General features: G+C 47.1%; 1 protein-coding gene across 1 annotated transcript; it reads left to right on the forward strand.

Annotated features, from left to right (window-relative positions):
- Positions 1–12959: 12959 nt before the first annotated feature.
- On the forward strand, positions 12960–15695 carry LOC147988823 (uncharacterized). The gene is made up of 6 exons (XM_087535968.1): positions 12960–13328; positions 13373–13810; positions 13909–14209; positions 14363–14556; positions 14853–15098; positions 15426–15695. Exons 1-6 carry the CDS (start codon positions 12960–12962, stop codon positions 15693–15695), a joined length of 1818 nt encoding a protein of 605 aa, XP_087392094.1.
- The last annotated feature ends 9596 nt before the right edge of the window (positions 15696–25291 follow it).

Here is a 25291-nt window from a genome sequence, read left to right on the forward strand (position 1 = left end):
TCCGTGAACAGATGAGGAGGCGACGTGGGGAGTGGGCTGGCCTGGCCTGGCCAGCTGGGCCTTGGCCCAGGGGAGGGGGTTTTCCTTTTCTCTTGTTTTATTTTCTGTTTTGCCCTTTTCTTTTTTTTTGTTTCTTTTAATTACCTTCTGTTTTCCATTTAAAACTTGAACCAAATGACTTTTGTAAAAAGTGGAGCCTTGACATATAAATACTATGCAATAAGCTGCACTGCCACCAAAAGTCTAGTCCCCATATAATTTAGTTTGATACTTTATTAATTAGTAATGGCATTTAAATCATTTTGATTGATCCTATTTTATTTATATTAGAGCATTTAAACACTTTATAAAAACGTGGTCCTCCATCATAATTACTTATGCATTATTTGACACAACCCGAACAATTTAGTTTTGATGTTCGAAAACTTTTGTGGTTTGCCATATTTTGAATTAGAATTTTGAATCCGTTTTTGAACTAACGTGAGGTTAACAACAGTAACCCTGGTGACGTGGCATCATTAGCAGGGAATTACTGTAGCTTAATTATCCGGGCGTCACAATTCTCCTCCAAGAAATCTCGTCCCGAGATTTAGGACCGGGAGTAAGGGGGAAAGTTCTGGTTACGAAATTCTAACGATTCTTCTCGGTCATAGTTGCTCTTCTCGAAGAGGTCGATCCATTACATTGATGTCTTCATTCCTTTGCTGCCGGTCATCATGATGAAGTCGACATCCTTTCTTCGGGATCTTCATCGTACTTACGAATAGGTAACGGGGTAGATCGGCAACGACAGAATGCTATAAGGGTAATAATCTGGGATTAACCCATGAATGAGTATATGAGTACCTCTTGAGTTGAACAAATAAAACACATCGAGAGTGAGGTTCGAAGGTACAATAAGAGGTTCCAAGCAGATAGATAGTTGCTCGAAGTCCGAACCAGAGTGAGAAAGGGGTTCAGAGCAGCGAGAGTAAGTATAGCGTCTGATACCAGAATAGAGCACTAGGAAGGTGGCCCGTGAGTTAAATACAAAGCCAAGCATGGGAATAACCATTAGAAACAGGATTGTACAGGTGAGTCAGGTTTCGATCCTGTGGAACTGTGGGTTATGGGTCCACCATGTGGGTTAAAAGTAGGAAGAGGGGTGACGTCTTGCACGATCATGTAAGCAAGGCATGTCAGAGGGTGGCCCATCGATTATGTCGGCAACAACGTCGGTACCAAGGGCGAGGGACGAAGAGAACCATTTTCCTGCTCGTCGAAACGAGGCGGACCAATAGGCAAAGTTCTCGTCCATCGGTGGCTACCGGAATGTCATCAACAATAGCAACAGGGTCTTACTGACAGAGTTGTACACCAAGGTGTTTGCACAAGCAGGGAATTATTACTGCTTATATCTTATAGATCATAGAAAGGGTTTAAACAAACCAATGGAAAGGGAAAAGTGTCTATCCTATTTAATCAGAACAATGGAAAGAAAAATGTGTTTAAACACATATTTCAACATATTTCAAGGGTATATCCTTCTCAAGGACAAGCTGAGCATGATATCCATGACAGGATATAACGTAGAAAACTCTTTAGGTAGGGGAGAGAGATTTTCATGACATTATCCATACAACGGTGTTTGGATAATAGAGCAGGAAACATTTAGCATTGGGCTTCAAATGTTCTTGTTGAAATTCAGAGTACCATAGACATGCTTCGAGATAGCATTGACATGGTCATCCTGTGAAGATCAGACTTTGGAAACACAAAGGATCCATCAGGAATAACTTGTAGAATAAGCCTTACAATTTCCTCATGGAAGAATGGTTAACCTTGTTAAAAAGGAAACTATAATGATAGGTCCTCGGGACAGGTGTGCTAGGCACGACATCACCTTACTGGGTCACATAAAGACCAATGTTATAACTCTTGGAAATATGTTCCAACCATCATATCTGACTGAGATTCAGATCTGAATGGTGTTAGGATACCTGAGAAGAAATTGCAACACAAATTGTCAAGATGGCATTTTAAGATTCTCGGGAATTGAACTATGGAAGCGAGTTCCGCAACAGGAGTTCATCATTAAACCAAGGAGAGGATGAGGTGGCTGATAGGCTCAGCAACAAATCATCGAGATTTCCAAAGGATTTGATTTCCACAATTATGTGAATAAGGAAATATCATTTGTCGGATCAAATGATATAATGATGTATGCTCGAGGGAAACATACACAACTGAACAATGATAGAAGGGTGCACCCAGGAATCTGGACTAGGTAGCACGATCAATGTTCGAATGATGATTCAATAAGCAATAGACTTAGAATGGAACTGTAGACCAATAACTTCAAAGCAAATAGGGTTGCTAGAAGTTTAGAATTTACACATCACAGACCATTTGTCGGTATTCCGGTTAGAATTAACACGGAGACCAAGAAATGAACGCAAAAGGCGAGAGATATTACTATATCAAGAATTCTCAAGAGGTGGTAAAATTACCACGACATTCTTGACATAAAAGGTGGTAATATTCCAAGGTAAAGAAGAGCAAATGCTGGATAGCAAGGATCTCAAGGTATAACACAAAACACGAATGATTTTGTGTTTAACGGAAGGCAATAAAGTGGTCGGGGATAACACAAACCATTGAGGGGCGAGGATGGTATATCTAATCAAGAATTCGATATATATCTTGGAAGAGCTCAGGATGTTGATGATGACCACGACACATTTGTCGAGAGATTTCATGAAGATGTAATCGGTCAGCGATGACATCAAGTCAAATGATGATGCAAGGAAAGTCAAATAATACTTGAAGAAGAACTCATAAGAAGTTATGCAGTTCCATGATAATTTCGAGATACCTGAGGGGTAATACTCGATGACAAATCAAAGTAGAGGTTGGACTGGGGTATTGCTCTACAGAAGACAAGCGCTTAAACTTGCACGCGAAATGGTATTTAAAAGAGAACATGGTCGGAACCACGATTGCAAAAGGCCAGATCCCGGATATAAGATGAACTTATACCAAAGGAATAATTTAATTTAAGAGAAGCTTTAATGATAAGATCTACATCGTGTCCATGGGCATGAACACAAAGTTCAAGGTCGACTCCCACTTCTCCAATGAATAACCTTTCATTCACTTCTCACTTTCGAAGAAGTTGTAGTGTTTGAAATTTTATCTGGCAAAATACCAGAGGTGTATGACTCGCGAAAGCTTTCGAGTTCACACAGTTTAGAGAAGGCATATGTTCAACCCATAGGGGCTTCTTAGAAACATATACCACAAGTTTCAAGAGTAAATATTACAAGCTCGAAAGTAGAGCAAGGTTGAGAAAGTAGATGATACCATTTACAAAAGGCATTATGTATCCGAGGGAAGGCTCACAAGGTTATTGAATATGAAGGATGCTGTCGGATAAAATCCATTAAAGGATCTGCCGGTCCATAACAGAGCCGACGTGCGCATCGGCACACAACCAGAGGAAGTAACAATGCAAAGGCATTGGATTATGGAAACAACTGACTAATCCAGAGCACAAATGCAAAGGAATTATGATTTTCAATTCAAGGGATCAGAAGCAATGTTCTGATTAGGGATGGATAAGTTGAATAGCCTTAGGGGTACAATCGACGGCAATTGGATTTGTTGAGAACCAGCTCCTGTTTAAAATGATGTCTGAGCTGGAAAGATAATTTAGAAGGATCAACTGATGATTGCGTGCATTCGCACTCATGTTGAATCAAAGGTATCAAAATGATGGTGTCTAAGGATACTAATGAATATTGCCAGACATATGGAAAGCATCCATCATGCAAGCAGACAAGTATTGCAGAGCAATAAGCTACTAAGGATTTTGGAGGATCGAATAGTATTTTGATGACCATTGTGAAACACATGAACAACTGGGGGATGAGCGGATACTCGATAAGTGCGAGAATTATCCGTAGGGGTATTCAGGTGGCAAGGAACTGCAAGGCAGTGGGCATAAAGTATACTCGAAACATTATAGAGAATTTTGGGTTATCTTGTAATAACAAGATCAACTGGGAATAAAAGTAAGAACGACAGGTGTAAGTATTTATCCATAGGGATATTTCGGTGGAAGGGAATTGCAAAAGCAACGGACACAAGGTCTCGAGAGAATATCGGAGAGTATCTTCGAAATCTTCTAGTGCAGCCGGTGATCATCTGGACTGAAGGGGCTCTCTGAGAGAAAGTATTTTCGAGAACCTAAAGTTAGATTTTAGTAAAAATCGTTTAACACGAATAGAAGAGAGTTCAGAATCCCGGAGTAAAGATCGAGAAGTAAAAGATCCTAATACCACCCAATGGCGACGTGGGCCCATGGGCCGCACAGCCGTGTTAGTAAAAGTTTTTGTAATGTCTAGACTCAACTTCGGCCAAGGAGTGTGGAAGGGGGATTCCAACAGGCAGTCGGCTCTGGTACCAACTTGTGACGCCCCCGATTTAATCGTACACTAATCATACACGCAAACGTGTACGATCAAGATCAGGGACTCACGGGAAGATATCACAACACAACTCTACAAATAAAATAAGTCATACAAGCATCATATTACAAGCCAGGGGCCTCGAGGGCTCGAATACAAGAGCTCGATCATAGACGAGTCAGCGGAAGCAACAATATCTGAGTACAGACATAAGTTAAACAAGTTTGCCTTAAGAAGGCTAGCACAAACTGGGATACAGATCGAAAGAGGCGCAGGCCTCCTGCTTGGGATCCTCCTAACTACTCCTGGTCGTCGTCAGCGGGCATCACGCAGTAGTAGGCACCTCCGGTGTAGTAGGAGTCGTCGTCGAAGGTGGCGTCTGGCTCCTGGGCTCCAACATCTGGTTGCGACAACCAGGTAGAAGGGATAGGGGGGGAAAGAGGGAGAAAGCAACCGTGAGTACTCATCCAAAGTACTCGCAAGCAACGAGCTATACTACATATGTATGCATTGGTATCAAATGGATTAAGGGAATCATATGTGGACTGAACTGCAGAAAGCCGGAATAAGGGGGGGATAGCTAGTCCTTTCGAAGACTACGCTTCTGGCAGCCTCCGTCTTGCAGCATGTAGAAGAGAGTAGACTGAAGTCCTCCAAGTAGCATCGCATAGCATAATCCTAACCGATGATCCTCCCCTCGTCGCCCTGTGAGAGAGCGATCACCGGTGGTATCTGGCACTTGGAAGGGTGTGTTTTATTAAGTATCCAGTTCTAGTTGTCATAAGGTCAAGGTACAACTCCAAGTCGTCCTGTTACCGAAGATCACGGCTATTCGAATAGATTAACTTCCCTGCAGGGGTGCACCACATAACCCAACACGCTCGATCCCATTTGGCCGGACACACTTTTCTGGGTCATGCCCGGCCTCGGAAGATCAACACGTCGCAGCCCCACCTAGACCAACAGAGAGGTCAGCACGCCGGTCTAAACCTAAGCGCCCAGGGGTCTGGGCCCATCGCCCTTAGCACACCTGCACGTTGCGTGGGCGGCCGGAAGCAGACCTAGCCTAGTAGGCGTTCCAGTCCAATCCAGCACGCGCCGCTCCGTTGCTGACGTCACGAAGGCTTCGGCTGATACCACGATGTCGAGTGCCCATAACTGTCCCCGCGTAGATGGTTAGTGCGTATAAGCCAGTGGCCAGACTCAGATCAAATACCAAGATCTCGTTAAACGTGTTAAGTATCTGCGAACGCCGACCAGGGCCAGGCCCACCTCTCTCCTAGGTGGTCTCAACCTACCCTGTCGCTCCGCCTCAAAGTAATAGTCGGGGGCCGTCGGGAACCCAGGCCCACCTCTACCGGGATGGAGCCACCTGCCCCTTCAGCCCCCATCTCCGAACAGTATCACAGGTAAGGTAACTATGCAAAGTATATTGTATATGCTCGTGATCACCTCCCAAAGTGATCACGGCTCAGTAGTATAGCATGGCAGACGGACAAGAGTGTAGGGCCACTGATGCAACACTAGCATCCTATACTAAGCAGTAGGATAGCAGGTAATGGTAACAACAGTAGTAGCAAGGATAGGCTATGCATCAGGATAGGAATAACGGAAAGCAGTAACATGCTACACTACTCTAATGCAAGCAGTATAGAGGAGAGTAGGTGATATCTGGTGATCAAGGGGGGGGGGGGGGCTTGCCTGGTTGCTCTGGCAAGAGAGAGGGGTCGTCAACACCGTAGTCGTACTGGGTAGCAGTGGCGTCGGTCTCGGTGTCTAGCGAGAGAAGAGGGGGAAGAAACAATAAATATAATGCAAGCATATGCATAGTGATGCATGACATGACAAGTAACGGCGTTAGAGGTGCCCTAACGCGGTAGTAGGTGATACCGGTGAAGGGGGATGACATCCGGGAAAATATCCCCGGTGTTTCGCGTTTTCGGGCAGAGGAGGCGGAGGGGGCAAGTTGCGTGTTCGCTATGCTAGGGATATGTGACGGACGAACAGACTGCGCATCCGGATTCGTCTCTTCGTTCTGAGCAACTTTCATGTACAAAGTTTTTTCATCTGAGGTACGATTTACTTTATATTAAATTTTAAAGCTTTAAATGATTTTTTTAATTCTGAATTTATTATAATTCGAAAATAAAACAGGATATACTTTCTATACCCATCGTGGGCTAGCCACAGTGGATGACAGGTGGGACCAAGGGGTCCAGTTGATTCAGTCAACACTCTAGTCAACAGTCAATTATTTGACTGTTAACTGGTCAAAACTGCAGATCGGGCCCAGGCGTCATTGACACATATACAACAATTTCGTTTAAGTGGATAATTAGAGGGGGTCCACCTATCATTGACTAGTATTTTAATAGGTTTATTTAACTAGTTAATTTAGAAGTGGGGATCCACATGTCATCTACTATTAGACTAATTAACTACTACTCCTACTAATTAAACTACTCCTAACTAGCATGACCGGCCACACACGGCTGTGGCACAGCTGGCCACACACACCACACATGCACTACACACACGCGCTGTACACACAACACATGCATACATAGTGCTAGGGGTTAATTCTGTTCTCTATTTAGAAAAGATAGCATTTTGTGATTTTTATAGGAATTAATCCATGCATCAAATTGATTTGGTCCAATGGAAACATTTGAGCTTTGACAAGTGTACAACCTAGAAATATTATTCTTGCTCCTGTTAACAGTGTTTAGCCACAGTTTAGGGGCTGTTTAGAGGGCTAGTCAGTGTAGAAATAGAAAAGCTAACTAGTAATAGCTACAGTAGGTAGTAGCAATAGTAGATTCAGTAGAGCAGCAGCGGCATGCATACGAGCTGGGCGCGGGGCGCGGCGCTGCATGGTGACAAGCGGCGGCAGCCGCGCGTGGGCGTGGCCTGGCTACGACGGGGCACACACGCAGGCGGGCGGAGGCGTACGCCGGCGCGGGAAGTGGCAGCAGCATCAGCAAATCAGCAACAACAGCGGAGCTAGCAGGGAGCAGGAACAGAGTTTTAGCGGCAGCAACGGCAACACATGAGGCAGCGGCCACGAGCAGCAGCAGTTGGGAGGCGCGCGGCAGGAGCAGCAGTAGACGCAGGCGGGCGCGGCGCGGCCGCGCGTGACGGCAGCAGGAGCAGCGCGAGCAAATACTCACGCACGTACGTACGCGTACAAGCGGACTCGGATGAGCTCGGGACGGCAAACGGCGACCAAATCAAGGCTGAGGAAGGGGGAATCCGGAGGAGAAGCTCACCAAGGAGCCGGGGACGTGGTCGGGGAGGCTGGGGACGGTCAGGGTCGAGCGAATCGACGACGGCGGCCGTCGGTGCAGGATGTCGAAGACGAGATCGATGGCGGCAAATCGGTGCGGCTCCGCTCGATTTGACGCTCTGGATGGACGAGGTCGACGATGGCGATCCTCCTGAACTCGTCGGTGCGGCGAGCGGTGGCCGGTGGCCGCGGGCTTGACGACGGCGTGGTGATGTTCCGCCCGGCCGTCAAAACAGAGAGAGGGGGAGGGGTGAGCGAGAGGCTGTGGGGAGAGCGCGAGCGAGGGGGGTCGGGGGCTAGGGTTTGAGGGAGGGGCACCGGGGTCTTGTAGGCCGGGGTCGCCGGCCGGATGGCCGCCACGACGTCGGCCGGTGCCGTGGCGGGCATCGGCTCTGCCCACGACCCCCTCTGTGAACAGAGGAGGAGGCGACGTGGGGAGTGGGCTGGCCTGGCCTGGCCAGCTGGGCCTTGGCCCAGGGGAGGGGGTTTTCCTTTTCTCTTGTTTTATTTTCTGTTTTGCCCTTTTCTTTTTTTTGTTTCTTTTAATTACCTTCTGTTTTCCATTTAAAACTTGAACCAAATGACTTTTGTAAAAAGTGGAGCCTTGACATATAAATACTATGCAATAAGCTGCACTGCCACCAAAAGTCTAGTCCCCATATAATTTATTTTGATACTTTATTAATTAGTAATGGCATTTAAATCATTTTGATTGATCCTATTTTATTTATATTAGATCATTTAAACACTTTATAAAAACGTGGTCCTCCATCATAATTACTTATGCATTATTTGACACAACCCGAACAATTTAGTTTTGATGTTCGAAAACTTTTGTGGTTTGCCATATTTTGAATTAGAATTTTGAATCCGTTTTTGAACTAACGTGAGGTTAACAACAGTAACCCTGGTGACGTGGCATCATTAGCAGGGAATTACTGTAGCTTAATTATCCGGGCGTCACATAGGGGCTGGCCCCCATACATCTGAAAAAAATAAGTTGCAATGGAGCGGTAGATACACTAGTAGAAATAGGATAAGGTAGCTGATGACTTTTGGCCTGTTGACACGGATCACAAACTGACTCAATACTAGACTCATATGAGAGTTTATTTTTGCTAAGAACATATCTAACAATAACTGAAGATGGATGACCCAAACGACTGTGCCACTTTGCTGAAGATGGCTTAGTGACGACATAAGCTTGTTTATTTGACCATGATGACGACGATGATGATGATGATATGAGTGGATAGAGACCTCCCACGCACCGTCCTCTAAGAATGATTCTCCTCGTGGCTAGGTCCTTTACCAAGAAAAAATAAGGATAAAACTCTATAAGAATATTGTTGTCAAGAGTGAATCGATGAACGGAAACAAGGTTTTTGGATGTTTCAGGAACATGTAAGATATTTTTCAAGTGCAAAGTTTCTACGGGGTTTTTAACAATTGAACTACCAATATGTAAAATTTCCATACCAGAACCACTCGCCGTGTGAATTTGGTCTCCACCATTGTACCTCTCTCGCATCGTCAATTTGTCAAGTTCCCCAGTGATGTGGTTTGTAGCTCCGCTGTCGGCATACCAATTGGTATCCACACCATAGGAGACAACATGTGCCCCCTTTTCCTCCTGATTATTTTCTTCATAGCGCCACCAACATGTGCGTGCACCCCCTGGATGATGCTTAAAGCAAATCTGACACTCAGGGTAGTCATGTTGTTGTTGCTGATCACGCCCTTGCTGCTGTTGTGGTTGCTGTCGAGGACGTCCTCTGTAGGCACCGCCTCCACCAGCAGGAGGGGGCTGGCGGTCGCCACGGCCGCGCCCCCTTCCTCCTCGCCCGCGATAGAATCTTCCACGAGCTTGGCCACGGCCTCTGTAAGCCGCGTTTGCAGATGTATGGAAAGTGCCTGAAGATGAATCGCCCAACATCTCCATCATCTGATCAAAAGCGGAGATTTGGGTGAAGAGGTCGTCCGCCGTGATCAAGTTCTTGACAGCACCAACCGCCGCAACCATAGGATCATAGTCACGGTCTAGCCCTTCAAGAATATAATCAACCATCTCCGGATCTGACACCGGACGGCCAGCAGCAGCTAGTTCATCTGCAAGGTTTTTCATCTTCGCCATGAAGGCAGAGCTTGACATGGAGCCCTTCTTGGTTGTGGTGATCGCAATTCTCAGGTTTGTGATCCTGGATTGCGACTGAGAGGCGAAGAGATTTGTCACCGTCGTCCATAGCTCGAAGGTAGAGTCCTTCCCGACGACCTGTCCAAGAATTTCTGGAGTCATAGAATTGAGTAAGTATGAGAGGACCTGCTGATCTTTGGCAATCCATGGCCCGTACAGCGGGTTTGGCTCCATGGCCGAAGTTTTGTCCGCCTTGGTGATCTCCACCATCTTGGGGGGAGCAACATCGGAGTTGTCCAAAAGCCCCGTCACCTGCGCACCTCGCAGGGCTGGGAGCACTTGCGTTTTCCAGAGGATAAAGTTGCCTCTCGCAAGCTTTTCAGACGGGGGCGCGCCGAGGTTGAGGGCGACACCTGTTGACGACGACATGGGGGCGATGCTGATGTGCTTGGTGTTTGATTTTTTTGTGGCTAGATGTCTAAGGAAGAGGATGCTCTGATTACCATGAAAGATTTGGAAGCGTTCATACTCCTCGATGAGGAGCCGCGTTGATTTATATTGCGAGAGACAGAACAGCCCTGTCGTGGCTTACAAGAAGAGGAAACCAAGTCGGGAGAGGAGTTGGCTGTTTACAGGAATCCTAGCAGGCTACGGGAGAGAGAGATAGAATAAGGTTGAGATTACATCAAGGAGATAAACACAAATTCTAACAAAAATAAACCACAATTGGGAGATTTGCAACTTGCTCCATGTATTTTATTTTTCTTGTTCTTTAAATAAATTATTACTGTTGCTAACAAAGCAACAGGAATTTGCTTTGTTGAATCCCGGATGCATAAACTTGCATTCAAATAAAATAAAGTGTCATAAAAAAACATGGTGGTTAGAGTTTTCAGTTGCAGGCAACATTCTGCGAGATTTGGAGTACCATTTATTCAAAGGAAGTTCTCCAGGTACCTTCACGTTACCATTTTATTTCAAAGGAAAACCTTTGCACCAACAAGAGGGAGGAAGTCAGCAAATGTTGCCATTTTTGGGTGTGTCATGAAGAGCTGGTAGTTGAACGGAACGCTTACATAATGTACGCGCATGCAAAGTGAAAGAAGACGATTGGCCCTCTCACATGCATGGTTCTAGCACATGACAGTGCACCCTGTTGAGGTTCCGTGATCGGCTAGATGCTTTGGCAGTTAGGAGGTCACATGCAATGTACATTTGCTTCCGTGCTACGAATATAAGAACAGCTCGAGCGGTTGTTTTCAGATGCCGAGAGAGGATAACAAATCAAAGAGAGGAATCTATCGCCATAGGCAGTTAGGAGGTCACATGCGATGTACATTTGCTTCTGTGCTACGAATATAAGAACAGCTCGAGCGGTTGTTTTCAGATGCCGAGAGAGGATAACAAATCAAAGAGAGGAATCTATCACCATAGGCAGTTAGGAGGTCACATGCGCGTACATTTGCTTCCCTGCTACGAATATAGGAACAGCTCAAGTCGGTTGTTTTCAGATGCCGAGAGAGGATAACAAATCAAAGAGAGGAATCTATCGCCATAGCACATTATTGATCTTAGTGACGCCTTTGCAGTCAATATGGAGGTCAATATGAAATTTTCATGATAAATATGCAATGAAAGAGCAACATACAACCAGTGCCTCACGAGGAAGTAGACTTCTTGTTTTTAGGCAAAGATCATAGAATTCTAGGGTAAATTTGTAATTAACAAAGTATAGATAAACAATAACAGTACAAACAAACGTTAACCAATGCCCTTTTTAGGAAACATCATAAAAGAATATAACTTGAAAACTAGAAGTGGGATACGCCCTAGGGCCCCACCTGATGAGGGGCCCCAACCTGTGTGGTACGTACGCTATACAGCCCATTGTTTTATTGTTCAGCCAATCGTTTCTTCAAGTAGAGTTCGGATTTCATCGATCTAACTAAGGGGCTAACGCTACAGCCGATGTTTCTTCTCCCCGCGTCTGTCTTCTTGTTCTCCGTTCCGCTCCTCTTCCGAAGCACCTAGCAATGATTATGACTGGTTCCGTTGATCACCCTTAAATTTTTCATCACTACTACTCGTACCTTATGGATTTCTCTTTTTTTTCTGCAGCACGCTACCTATAAGTACGTCCCATCCTATGAGCAGCCGCAGGGGGTAGGCCAGCCGAACCACATCAGTTATGTTTGCTTTGCAACTAGGATGGACACCGCCTCAAAAAGTTCTAGTAACTTTTCAGTCTGTTTTCCATTTGATCTTTGTACTCAATTATGTAATTTTAGCTCACTAGTTGGTCTTCTCTTTCTATACAGGTTTCTCAAACACGAAATTGAGGATGGAGCGAGGTCGAAGATGTTTGGAATTGTCTGGTTCAATTTCTACTTTTCTCCTCCAACGATTCAGCTGTCCCCTCTCCTTTCCTGCAGTATACGTATAACCTAAAAAGCTTTGTTGGTTGTTTGCTAAAATTTACCATGTCCCTGGTGTATTATGAGATTGTATTTGCTAATGAATTCTTGGTACTGTTGTTTAGTTAGATGTTTGAAGTCCGATAAACTTTTGTGATATATATCAGTATGAATGAAATTAGTGACTATGTCTTTCAAAAAGAAATGTCTTTTTTCATGGGGCCCACTTTTAAAGCTCGCCCCGGGCCTCGAAAAAGTCAGGACCGACCCTGCTCCTATCCTAAAAGTTGGCCATTTTTGTAGAACATGTGTACATGTACGTAGGTTTGGGTTCTGTATGCAGTACCTGTAGTATCTGTCTCTTTCTGTATGTATGTGTATCTTTGGAGACAAGATACCGGTCGCACCCTTTGTACCTATATATATGTGCACTATCAATCATCGATGCACCAAATCATTCTCTACATGGTATCAATCGCAAGTCGATCTTCCAGCTTCCGCTAACCCTAGCCGCCGCCTCGGGCCGCCGCCGCCGCCGCGACCTCCCGCCGCCGCCCCAAGCCATCGCCACAACCCCTCCTCCCCGCGCGCCACCTCCCCACCGCGCGCCTTCCCCTCCACGCCGCGCCGCCTCTCCTCAGCCGCGCCGCCGCTTCCCTCCCCACGATCTCATTGTCATGTCTTCCAACGCCTCCACCTACTCCAACCCCTTCGCCGTCGACCCTGCCGAGATCCATGACATCAACGTCCATGCACGCGTCCCCGTGATCCTCGACGCCTCCAACTTCACGTACTTCGCGTGGAAGACGTACTTTAAGCTGCTCTTCCGCGAGAACAATCTTGTGGATCATGTGGATGGCACCGTGGACTCCCGCGCCATGGTGGACGACGCCGAGTGGACCACGATGGACGCCACGATTATCCGGTGGTTCTTCACCACCATCTCCAAGGACTTGTTCCACACGGTCGTGAGCGCCGGTGACGATGCCCGCGCCATGTGGGTCAAGCTGAACAGCCTCTTCACCGGCAACAAGCTTCAGCGCAACGTTTTTTTGCAGCAGGAATTTTTGACTGTCATCAGGATGAACAGTCCATTGATGACTACTGCCGCCGCCTGAAGACGTTGGCGGATGAGCTCCGTGACATTGGAGCCAAGGTGGATGACGACCTCCTCCTCAGCACCCTCACCGCCGGCCTCAACGAGGACTTCGGCAACGCCGCCTCTAACCTCACCTTGATGCCGGAGCCCTCCTTCCCCAAGTTTGTGGCATACTTGAGGTTGGAGGAGAGCCGGATGAAGGGGGTCAATAAGCGTGTGCAGCACCACGCCCTCGCCGCCGGCACCTCCCGCGGCGCCCCTCCACCGACCGCCTCACCCGCGTCGCGCCAGCAGCCGCCGCCACCAGCGCCTCCGGGGTACTTCCCCCTCCCGCCCGCGCCTCCCGTTGCCCCCCAAAGCAGTAACAGGCGCCGGGGAGGAGGGGAGGGGCTCGTCAGCAGCAGCAGGTGGCTCCCCCATGGACGTATGGCACCAACCCATGGACCGGCGTCGTCCACGCGTACTCCATGCCGGTCCCTCGGGCTCCGGCTCCGAGCATCCTTGGGCCCCACCCGGCGGGTCACCAGGGCCTCTTTGCCGCGCAGAACGCCGCTCCCTACAGCGGCTATGGTGCCCCCCCCGCCTGCGCTGCCTACGGGTCCACGCCGGCCTATGGGGCCGCGCCCGCCTACGGCGCCGCCACCGCTCCGACCTTCGGGGCTGCTCCCGCATCGGCCTACGGAGGGTTCTACCCTCCTCAGGTGCCGCCACTGTGGGACCCGGCCTTGCTCGTTGCACTGCACTCCGCCTCGGCACCAAGCTCCTATGGTGGCGGTGGTGACTGGTACATGGACTCGGGCGCCACTGCTCACATGAATGCTCATCCCGGTAACTTCACATCTGCCACTCCCGTTCATACTCCCACCCGTATCACCGTTGGTAACGGTTCCTCCCTACCCATTACTCACGTCGGTCATATGTCTTTTCCTTCTACTTCCACTCCTGTGCATACGTCTAATGTTCTTGTGTCTCCTGACTTAGTCACTAATCTTGTTTCCGTTCGTCGCCTTGCTCATGAGAATCCTATAACTGTTGAATTTGACGATATCGGTTTTTCTGTGAAGGACGCCCGCACACAGATGATGCTCCACCGATGTGATAGCCCGGACAAGCTTTATCCAGTGCATTCCTCCGGCACCACCACCACCCGTCGCCCCGCCGCCTTCGCCGCCAGTGTCGATCTTTGGCATGCCCGTCTTGGTCATCCCAACTCCACCGTTATGCGTCAGATTCTTCAGAGTTTTTCCTTCTCATGTAATAAGGTCGACGATCACACTTGTGAGGCTTCCCGTCTTGGAAAGCACGTTCGTCTTCCCTTTAGCGAGTCTACAAACATTTCCACCTTTCCGTTTCAGTTATTGCATAGTGATGTTTGGATGTCCCCGGTTGCTAGCAACATGGGCTATTTATACTATCTGGTGATATTGGATGATTTTACTCATTTGTGTGGACCTTCCGTCTCCGTCGCAAGTCCGACGCTCTTGCCACACTCACCGCCTTTTATTCATATGTCACCACACAATTCGGTCGTCCTATTCTCGCCTTACAAACTGACAACGGCAAGGAGTTTGACAACGTCGCCGTCCGCAATTTACTTGCGTCCCACGGCACCATCTTTCGGCTCACCTGCCCCTACACGTCACAGCAGAATGGTCGCGTCGAGCGCGTCCTTCGCACGCTTAATGACTGTGTCCGCACGTTGCTCTTCCACTCCTACGTACCTGCTCGGTTCTGGCCGGACGTGCTCGCGACCGCTAGCCTCCTCATTAACATTCGCCCATGTCGTTCCCGCTGGAACTACAAACCTCACCAGCTCCTCTTCGGTGCGATTCCATCTTATGATGGCCTTCACATTTTCGGGTGTCTCTGTTATCCTAGCACCGCGTCCACCGCTCCTCACAAACTCGCGCCCCGGTCACTTCCTTGCATCTTCCTTGGCTATCCTCCCAACATCAAAGGTTACTGGTGCTATGATCCAGTCTCCCACCGCGTTTTCACTTCGCGGCATGTGTACTTTGATGAACTCGTGTTCCCGTTTCAGTAGGTACCGTCACCCTCGGAGTCTCCTGCGGCGCGGTTCGTCCCTGCCTCCACCTCTGGCGGACCGCCCAGCCGCGCCCCGGGTTCGGCCCTGCCCGCGCTCCCCGCGCCAGTGGCCCCTGGTGCTGCGGCCCTTGCAGCGGCCCCCGACGCAGCAGCCTCTTCGGCCGCCCCCGCCGCGGCCCCCGACGCCACGGCCCCCGTCGCCGTGGCCCCCTCGACAGAAATACAGTCTGTCTACGCTTACCTAAGTGGAAATGGACATCGTATATGACTTTTTTTTTGCAAACAGCTTAGCTAGCTTATCACAATCAACCACCGTACGTATACATATTATATTCTTGTTATTTCTCGTTAGGACCGTAGCGAAGACTTCCGATTACTTAGCTGTGGATTGCTTAAGCCTTAAGATATCCAACTTGTCATATATTTAAAATTCTGGGGCAGACCAACTTTCCGTATACAATATGAACTCACTTGTCCTGTTATACGACTTGAGCAACGTAGTACTCCGTTCTTTCCGGCTTAGCTGAAATCTGAAATCTCATCAATCAAGACAGATGATAAGTGGAGGGATGTATCTGATACTTCACAAAACTAGCCAAATCAAACCGATGCATTAATTTGGATTAATTGCAGTGCATGCATGCTTGGTCACTAGATGATTAGGAACATGCATTGGTGGCTTCCTTTTCAAATTCTTGCATGCAAAGATTTAATACACCTCGGAATCTCAATAGGAGACGGATATAAGCCTTTAATTCAGAAAAAACGAAAAAATTGAGATAAGCCGTCTAAACCGGTAAAAATGAAGTAGTAAGCTTCATCATGTAGTCTCCTAGAGGATCTATAACCGGACCCCTCGAATGTCCAATTAGACTGCCCAAGCGTTGTTCGAATAGAAGAGAGAAGAAAAAAAGCCACTCAATCGGATCCTTCATTTTGTCTTTGTATGACCGGGCTGTGCATAAATACCTATATCTACACCAAATATGGGGAGGATAGGACTATATGAGGATGTTCGAGCAGCCCTCCACGTAGGATGCGGCCCACCCTGGACCACCTTTTCTCTTTCTTTATTCTTTCTTTTTCACTTTCTCTCTTCATCTTTACCTATCACATGCGTTTGACCGGACAATTTCCGAAGTATGTAGGGCATGGTTGCATGCATGTATAAATGAAGGTTCCAAACGGACGCGCCCAGTCATTGTCCGGGCACGACCGCAAACATTTGGGGATTGATATTAACCGATCCTGGATGTAGATGCTCTTACTCCCTTCGTTTCGGTTTATTAGGCCCGTTCGTATTTTGAATTAAAATTTGATCATAAATTTAACTAATAAAATATAAACTAAATGTCACAAAGATTATACTATGAACATCTTCTTATCTATTTTTCATAGCATATTTTTAAATGTATTTTAGTCGTATAGACGATCAAAGTTCGACCAAAAACGCGAGGGAGGTCAATTAACCCGGACTGAAGAAATACTTTCTACTTTACTCAATCTTGATCTGTAGATATACCCTTTTTTTCTGCTGAGAGATATGCAGATATAACCTACAGTTTATGTCTGCGACAGGATCTCAGAAAGTATGTACTACTTTATCTTATCATTTTCTATGCACAACACATGGATTGGACAAATTGCGATGGCAAAGCGTGATGCCATGTGCATACGAGGCGAAAGGTAAATTTGATACGGAGTCACATTATTTTTCAAAAATGACATCCAATGGCATCTTATATAGAGTGAATAGCAAAAAAAAGACACACACCACATTTGAAGTTTGCATCCGGATTTGCCACCACATTTCTACCGTCGCAAAAATCTAGCGCTTTGCTTGTAAATTTTCTCAATAAACACAAATGACCGTTTTGAAGCCACTAACCCCGATTTCTTAAATGCTTGACCCGCCGGTCAGGTGCCACGTCGGACAATAGAGACGGCGAGTTGGTTGACGACCGCTAGGGTCGGCGCTCGTACATAAACGAGCGCACTCGCCTGATCCCCTCCACTCGCTCACTCTCCCTGCTCTACTCTCTCCCCTCTCTGTCGCCGCCGAGGTCTCCGCCATTGCTAAGGAGGACTATTCCCTCGCCACCTTTCAGTGGTGCCGTCGTGGAAGGATGGAGAGGAGAGCAGCAAGGAGGAGGATCTGGCCGGCATGGACATGGAGCAGCAGTGGGTAAGTGCTCTGCTTTGCACCTAGGGTTAGGGTTCATGTGTTCTTGGTCTTGGATTTGAGACCATCTTTGAGCAGTAGTTCTTTGTTCTGTGGTTAATACTTGTGCTACAATGAAGGAGAACCCTGACACTCCGTAGATGCATCATTTTGTGGTAGAGCTGCAGATCCAAGCATCAAACGTAGGCTGCACTTGGCCTCATGCATGAAATATGTTGCATTTGAAGGAATCAACACTAGGAGGAGATTCTATGGCTATGGGGTTCAAGTTTGTGTTCTCCAACTAGGTTTTTTGTTAGTGGCAGCCAGTGGTTCCTATTTCTATCAGAAAATTCAGTTTATCTCATTGGATTGAACTATTCAAGTATGTTGGAGTGTGGTATTGATTCAATTGTTGTAGTGTATTATAGTTTCGATGGATTAGACATGCTTGTAACAGTGAATTTGCAATGCTTGTATGCTGTAGTTTCAGTGTATTAGACTTGCTATTTACAGTGGATTAGACATGATAGTTAAGTGTTTATTTGTATGAATTATAGCTCTAGTTTAGGGAAATAGACATGTAACTGAACCTTTCCTTTAACTGCTAATGTGACTGAACCTTTCCTTTAACTGCAAGTCCACTGAATCTCTACTGTAATGGCAAGTGTGACTGAATCTTTACTATAAGTGCAACTATTTGCATGTTTGATTTAGTTATTGTTTCAGTTAGCTTATTAATTTAGTAATACTTGATGCAGGATGGTATTGATTGTGGAGTTGCTGAGTGGGTTGATGCCCCATGGCTTTCTATTCTTCAAAGATTCTTGGTGAAGATATGGGAGATGTTTCATGAGGAGAACTGTGGCAGAGTTATGGACCATGAGAAGCATAAGAAAGAGTTGGACAAGGTGAACAAGCAATTGGATAAACTTGGGGATCAGTACAGCCAGCTGGTGTTGGGGAACGTAGTAATTTCAAAAAAAATTCCTACGCACATGCAAGATCATGGTGATGCATAACAACGAGAGGGGAGAGTGCTGTCCACGTACCCTCGTAGACCGAAAGCGGAAGCGTTAGCACAACGCGTTTGATGTAGTCGTACGTCTTCACGATCCGACCGATCAAGTACTGAACGCACGGCACCTCCGAGTTCAGGACACGTTCAGCCCGATGATGTCCCTCGAACTCCGATCCAGCCGAGTGTTGAGGGAGAGTTTCGCCAACTAGACGGCGTGGTGACGATGATGATGTTCTACCGATGCAGGGCTTCGCCTAAGTACCGCTACAGTATTATCGAGGTGGACTATGGTGGAGGGGGGCACCACACACGACTAAAAGATCAACAGATCAATTGTTGTATCTCTAGGGTGCCCCTGCCCCCGTATATAAAGGAGCAGGGGAGGGAGGCGGCCGGCCAGGAGAGGTGCGCCAGGAGGAGTCCTACTCCCGCCGGGAGTAGGACTCCCTCCCTTTTCCTTGTTGGATTAGGAGAGGAGAGGGAAGGAGATAGAGGGGAAAGGAAATGGGGGGCGCCGCCCCCTCCTTGTCCAATTCGGACTTGGGGGGGGGGGAGGGCGCGCGGCTGCCCCTTGGCCGCCTCTCCTCTTCCACCAATTGGGCCCATGAGGCCCAATAACCTCGGGGGGTGGGGGGTGGTCTGTAAACTGTTGGGGAACGTTGCAGAAAACAAAAATTTTCCTATGTTTCACCAAGATCAATCTATGGAGTCAACTAGCAACGAGTGATCGGATGCATCTACATACCTTTGTAGATCGCGAGCGGAAGCGTTCAAGAGAACGGGGATGAGGGAGTCGTACTCGACGTGATCCAAATCACCGGAGATCCTAGCGCCGAATGGACGGCACCTCCGCGTTCAACACACGTACGGTCAGTGTGACGTCTCCTCCTTCTTGATCCAGCAAGGGGAAATGAGAGGTTGATGAAGATCCAGCAGCACGACGGCGTGGTGGTGGATGCAGCAGTCACCGCAGCAGGGCTTCGCCATTCTTCTTCGAGAGGGAGAGGTGTAGCAGGGGAGAGGGAGGCGCCAAGACTTTAGGGTGCGTCTGCCCTCCCTCCCCCCTTTTATATAGGCCCCCCTAGGGGTGCGCCGGCCCTAGGAGATGGGATCTCCTAGGGGGGCGGCGGCCAAGGGGGTGGAGTGCCCCCCAAGGCAAGTGGAGGAGCCCCCTCCCCTAGGGTTCCCAACCCTAGGCGCATGGGGGGCCCAAGGGGGGCGCACCAGCCCACTATGGGCTGGTTCCCTCCCCACTTCAGCCCATGGGGCCCTCCGGGATGGGTGGCCCCACCCGGTGGACCCCCGGGACTCTCCCGATGGCCGAAACTGCACTTCCTATATATAATTATTCACCTCCGGACCATTTCGGAACTCCCCGTGACGTCCGGGATCTCATCCGGGACTCCGAACAACTTTCGTATTACTGCATACTCATATCCATACAACCCTAGCGTCACCGAACCTTAAGTGTGTAGACCCTACGGGTTCGGGAGACATGTAGACATGACCGAGACGACTCTCCGGTCAATAACCAACAGCGGGATCTGGATACCCATGTTGGCTCCCACATGCTCCTCGATGATCTCATCGGATGAACCACGATGTCGAGGATTCAAGCAACCCCGTATACAATTCCCTTTGTCAATCGGTATGTTACTTGCCCGAGATTCGATCGTCGGTATCCCAATACCTCGTTCAAACTCGTTACCGGCAAGTCACTTTACTCGTACCGTAATGCATGATCCCGTGACCAGACACTTGGTCACTTTGAGCTCATTATGATGATGCATTACCGAGTGGGCCCAGAGATACCTCTCCGTCATATGGAGTGACAAATCCCAGTCTTGATCCGTGTCAACCCAATAGATACTTTCGGAGAAACCCGTAGTATACCTTTATAGTCACCCAGTTACGTTATGACGTTTGGTACACCCAAAGCACTCCTACGGTATCCGGGAGTTGCACGATTTCATGGTCTAAGGAAAAGATACTTGACATTGGAAAAACTCTAGCAAACGAACTATACGATCTTGTGCTATGTTTGGTATTGGGTCTTGTCCATCACATCATTCTCCTAATGATGTGATCCCGTTATCAATGACATCCAATGTCCATAGTCAGGAAACCATGACTATCTGTTGATCAACGAGCTAGTCAACTAGAGGCTTACTAGGGACATGTTTGGTGTCTATGTATTCACACATGTATTACAATTTCCGGATAACACAATTATAGCATGAATAAAAGACAATTTATCATGAACAAAGAAATATAATAATAATCCTTTTATTATTGCCTCTAGGGCATATTTCCAATAGTCTCCCACTTGCACTAGAGTCAATAATCTAGTTACATTGTGATGCATCGAACACCCATGGAATTCTGTTGTTGATCATGTTTTGCTCTAGGGAGAGGTTTAGTCAACGGATCTGCTACATTCAGGTCCGTATGTACTTTACAAATATCTATGTCTCCATCTTGAACATTTTCACGAATGGAGTTGAAGCGACGCTTGATGTGCCTGGTCTTCTTGTGAAACCTGGGCTCCTTGGCAAGTGCAATAGCTCTAGTGTTGTCACAGAAGAGTTTGATCGGCCCCGACGCATTGGGTATGACTCCTAGGTCGGTGATGAACTCCTTCACCCAAATTGCTTCATGTGCTACCTCCGAGGCTGCCATGTACTCCGCTTCACATGTAGATCCTGCCACGACGCTCTGCTTGCAACTGCACCAGCTTACTGCCCCACCATTCAAAATATACACGTATCCGGTTTGTGACTTAGAGTCATCCAGATCTGTGTCGAAGCTAGCGTCGACGTAACCCTTTACGACGAGCTCTTCGTCACCTCCATAAACGAGAAACATTTCCTTAGTCCTTTTCAGGTACTTCAGGATATTCTTTACCGCTGTCCGGTGTTCCTTGCCGGGATTACTTTGGTACCTACCTACCAAATTTACGGCAAGGTTTACATCAGGTCTGGTACACAGCATGGCATACATAATAGACCCTATGGCTGAGGCATAGGGGATGACACTCATCTCTTCTATATCTTCTGCCGTGGTCGGACATTGAGCTGAGCTCAATTTCGCACCTTGCAACACAGGCAAGAACCCCTTCTTAGACTGATCCATATTGAACTTCTTCAATATCTTATCAAGGTATGTGCTTTGTGAAAGACCTATGAGGCGTCTTGATCTATCTCTATAGATCTTGATGCCTAATATATAAGCAGCTTCTCTAAGGTCCTTCATTGAAAAACTCTTATTCAAGTAGGCCTTAATGCTGTCCAAAAGCTCTATATCATTTCCCATCAAAAGTATGTCATCCACATATAATATGAGAAATGCTACAGAGCTCCCACTCACTTTCTTGTAAACGCAGGCTTCTCCATAAGTCTGCATAAACCCAAACGCTTTGATCATCTCATCAAAGCGAATGTTCCAACTCCGAGATGCTTGCACCAGCCCATAAATCGAGCGTTGGAGCTTGCACACCTTGTCAGCATTCTTAGGATCGACAAAACCTTCTGGCTGCATCATATACAATTCTTCCTTAAGGAAACCATTAAGGAATGCCGTTTTGACGTCCATTTGCCATATCTCATAATCATAGAATGCGGCAATTTCTATCATGATTCGAACGGACTTCAGCTTCGCTACAGGTGAGAAAGTCTCATCGTAGTCAACCCCTTGAACTTGTCGATAACCCTTAGCGACAAGCCGAGCTTTATAGATGGTCACATTACCATCCGCGTCTGTCTTCTTCTTAAAGATCCATTTATTTTCTATGGCTTGCCGATCATCAGGCAAGTCAGTCAAAGTCCATACTTCATTTTCATACATGGATCCTATCTCGGATTTCATGGCTTCCAGCCATTTGTCGGAATCCGGGCCCGCCATCGCTTCTTCATAGTTCGAAGGTTCACCGTTGTCTAACAACATGATTTCCAAGACAGGGTTGCCGTACCACTCTGGTGCGGAACGTGTCCTTGTGGACCTTCGAAGTTCAGTAGGAGCTTGATCAGAAGTATCTTGATCATCATCATTAACTTCCTCTCTAATTGGTGCAGGCACCACAGGAACATTTTCCTGAGTTGCGCCACTTTCCGGTTCAAGAGGTAATACTTCATCAAGTTCTACTTTCCTCCCACTTACTTCTTTCGAGAGAAACTCTTTCTCTAGAAAGGATCCATTCTTGGCAACAAAGATCTTGCCTTCGGATCTGAGGTAGAAGGTATACCCAATAGTTTCTTTAGGGTATCCTATGAAGACGCATTTTCCCGACTTGGGTTCGAGCTTTTCAGGTTGAAGTTTCTTGACATAAGCATCGCATCCCCAAACTTTTAGAAACGACAGCTTAGGTTTCTTCCCAAACCATAATTCATACGGTGTCGTCTCAACGGATTTCGACGGAGCCCTATTCAAAGTGAATGCGGCAGTCTCTAAAGCATAGCCCCAAAATGATAGCGGTAAATCGGTAAGAGACATCATAGATCGCACCATATCTAATAGAGTGCGATTACGACGTTCGGACACACCATTACGCTGAGGTGTTCTAGGCGGTGTGAGTTGTCAAACTATTCCACATTTTCTTAAGTGTGTGCCAAATTCGTGACTCAAGTATTCTCCCCCACGATCTGATCGCAAGAACTTGATTTTCCTGTCACGTTGATTCTCAACCTCACTCTGAAATTCCTTGAACTTTTCAAAGGTCTCAGACTTGTGTTTCATTAAATAGACATACCCATATCTACTCAAGTCATCAGTGAGGGTGAGAACATAACGATAGCCACCGCGAGCCTCAACAGTCATTGGACCGCACACATCAGTATGTATGATTTCTAATAAGTTGTTTGCTCGCTCCATTGTTCCTGAGAATGGAGTCTTGGTCATTTTACCCATGAGGCATGGTTCGCACGTGTCAAATGATTCGTAATCAAGAGACTCTAAAAGTCCATATGCATGGAGCTTCTTCATGCGTTTGACACCTATGTGACCAAGGCGGCAGTGCCACAAGTATGTGGGACTATCATTATCAACCTTACATCTTTTGGTATTCACACTATGAATATGTGTAGCATTACGCTCGAGATTCATTAAGAATAAACCATTCACCATCAGAGCATGACCATAAAACATATCTCTCATATAAATAGAACAACCATTATTCTCGGATTTAAATGAGTAGCCATCTCAAATTAAACGAGATCCTGATACAATGTTCATGCTCAAAGCTGGCACTAAATAACAATTATTGAGGTTTAAAACTAATCCCGTAGGTAAATGTAGAGGTAGCGTGCCGACGGCGATCACATCGACCTTGGAACCATTCCCGACGCGCATCGTCACCTCGTCCTTCGCCAGTCTCCGCTTATTCCGCAGCTCCTGCTTTGAGTTACAAATGTGAGCAACTGCACCGGTATCAAATACACAGGAGCTACTATGAGTACTGGTAAGGTACACATCAATTACATGTATATCACATATACCTTTCGTGATGCCGGCCTTCTTGTCCGCTAAGTATTTGGGGTAGTTCCGCTTCCAGTGACCACTTCCCTTGCAATAAAAGCACTCAGTTTTGGGCTTGGGTCCATTCTTTGGCTTCTTCCCGGCAGCTTGCTTACCGGGCGCGGCAACTCCCTTGTCGCCCTTCTTGAAGTTCTTCTTACCCTTGCCTTTCTTGAACTTAGTGGTTTTATTCACCATCAACACTTGATGTTCCTTTTTGACTTCTACCTCTGCTGATTTTAGCATTGCAAATACTTCAGGAATGGTCTTTTCCATCCCCTGCATATTGAAGTTCATCACAAAGCTCTTGTAGCTCGGTGGAAGCGACTGAAGGATTCTGTCAATGACCGCGTCATCCGGGAGATTAACTCCCAGCTGAGTCAAGCGGTTATGTAACCCAGACATAGTGAGTATGTGCTCACTTACAGAACTTTTTTCCTCCATTTTACAGCTGAAGAACTTGTCGGAGATTTCATATCTCTTGACCGGGCATGAGCTTGAAAAACCATTTTCAGCTCTTCGAACATCTCATATGCTCCGTGTCTCTCAAAACGCTCTTGGAGCCCCGGCTCTAAGCTATAAAGCATGCCGCACTGAACGAGGGAGTAATCATCGGTACGTGTCTGCCAAGCGTTCATAACGTCTTGTTCTGCAGGGAGAGCAGGTGCTTCACCTAGCGGTGCTTGTAGGACATAATCTTTCTTGGCCGCTATGAGGACGATCCTCAGGTTCCAGACCCAGTCCGTATAGTTGCTGCCATCGTCTTTCAGCTTGGTTTTCTCTAGGAACGCGTTGAAGTTGAGGACAACGTTGGCCATTTGATCTACAAACATGTTGTAAAGATTTCAGACTAAGTTCATGATAATTAAGTTCATCTAATCAAATTATTCAATGAACTCCCACTTAGATAGACATCCCTCCAGTCATCTAAGTATAACATGATCTGAGTTAACTAGGCCGTGTCCGATCATCACGTGAGACGGACTAGTCAACATCGGTGAACATCTTCATGTTGATCGTATCTTCTATACGACTCATGCTCGACCTTTCGGTCTTCTGTGTTCCGAGGCCATGTCTGTACATGCTAGGCTCGTCAAGTCAACCTAAGTGTTTGCATGTGTAAATCTGTCTTACACCCGTTGTATGTGAACGTTGGAATCTATCACACCCGATC

This window comes from Triticum urartu, chromosome 1A (genome assembly GCF_056163025.1).
Source record: "Triticum urartu cultivar PI428250 chromosome 1A, HENAU_Tu73, whole genome shotgun sequence".
In the NCBI taxonomy this organism is placed as follows: Eukaryota; Viridiplantae; Streptophyta; class Magnoliopsida; order Poales; family Poaceae; genus Triticum; species Triticum urartu.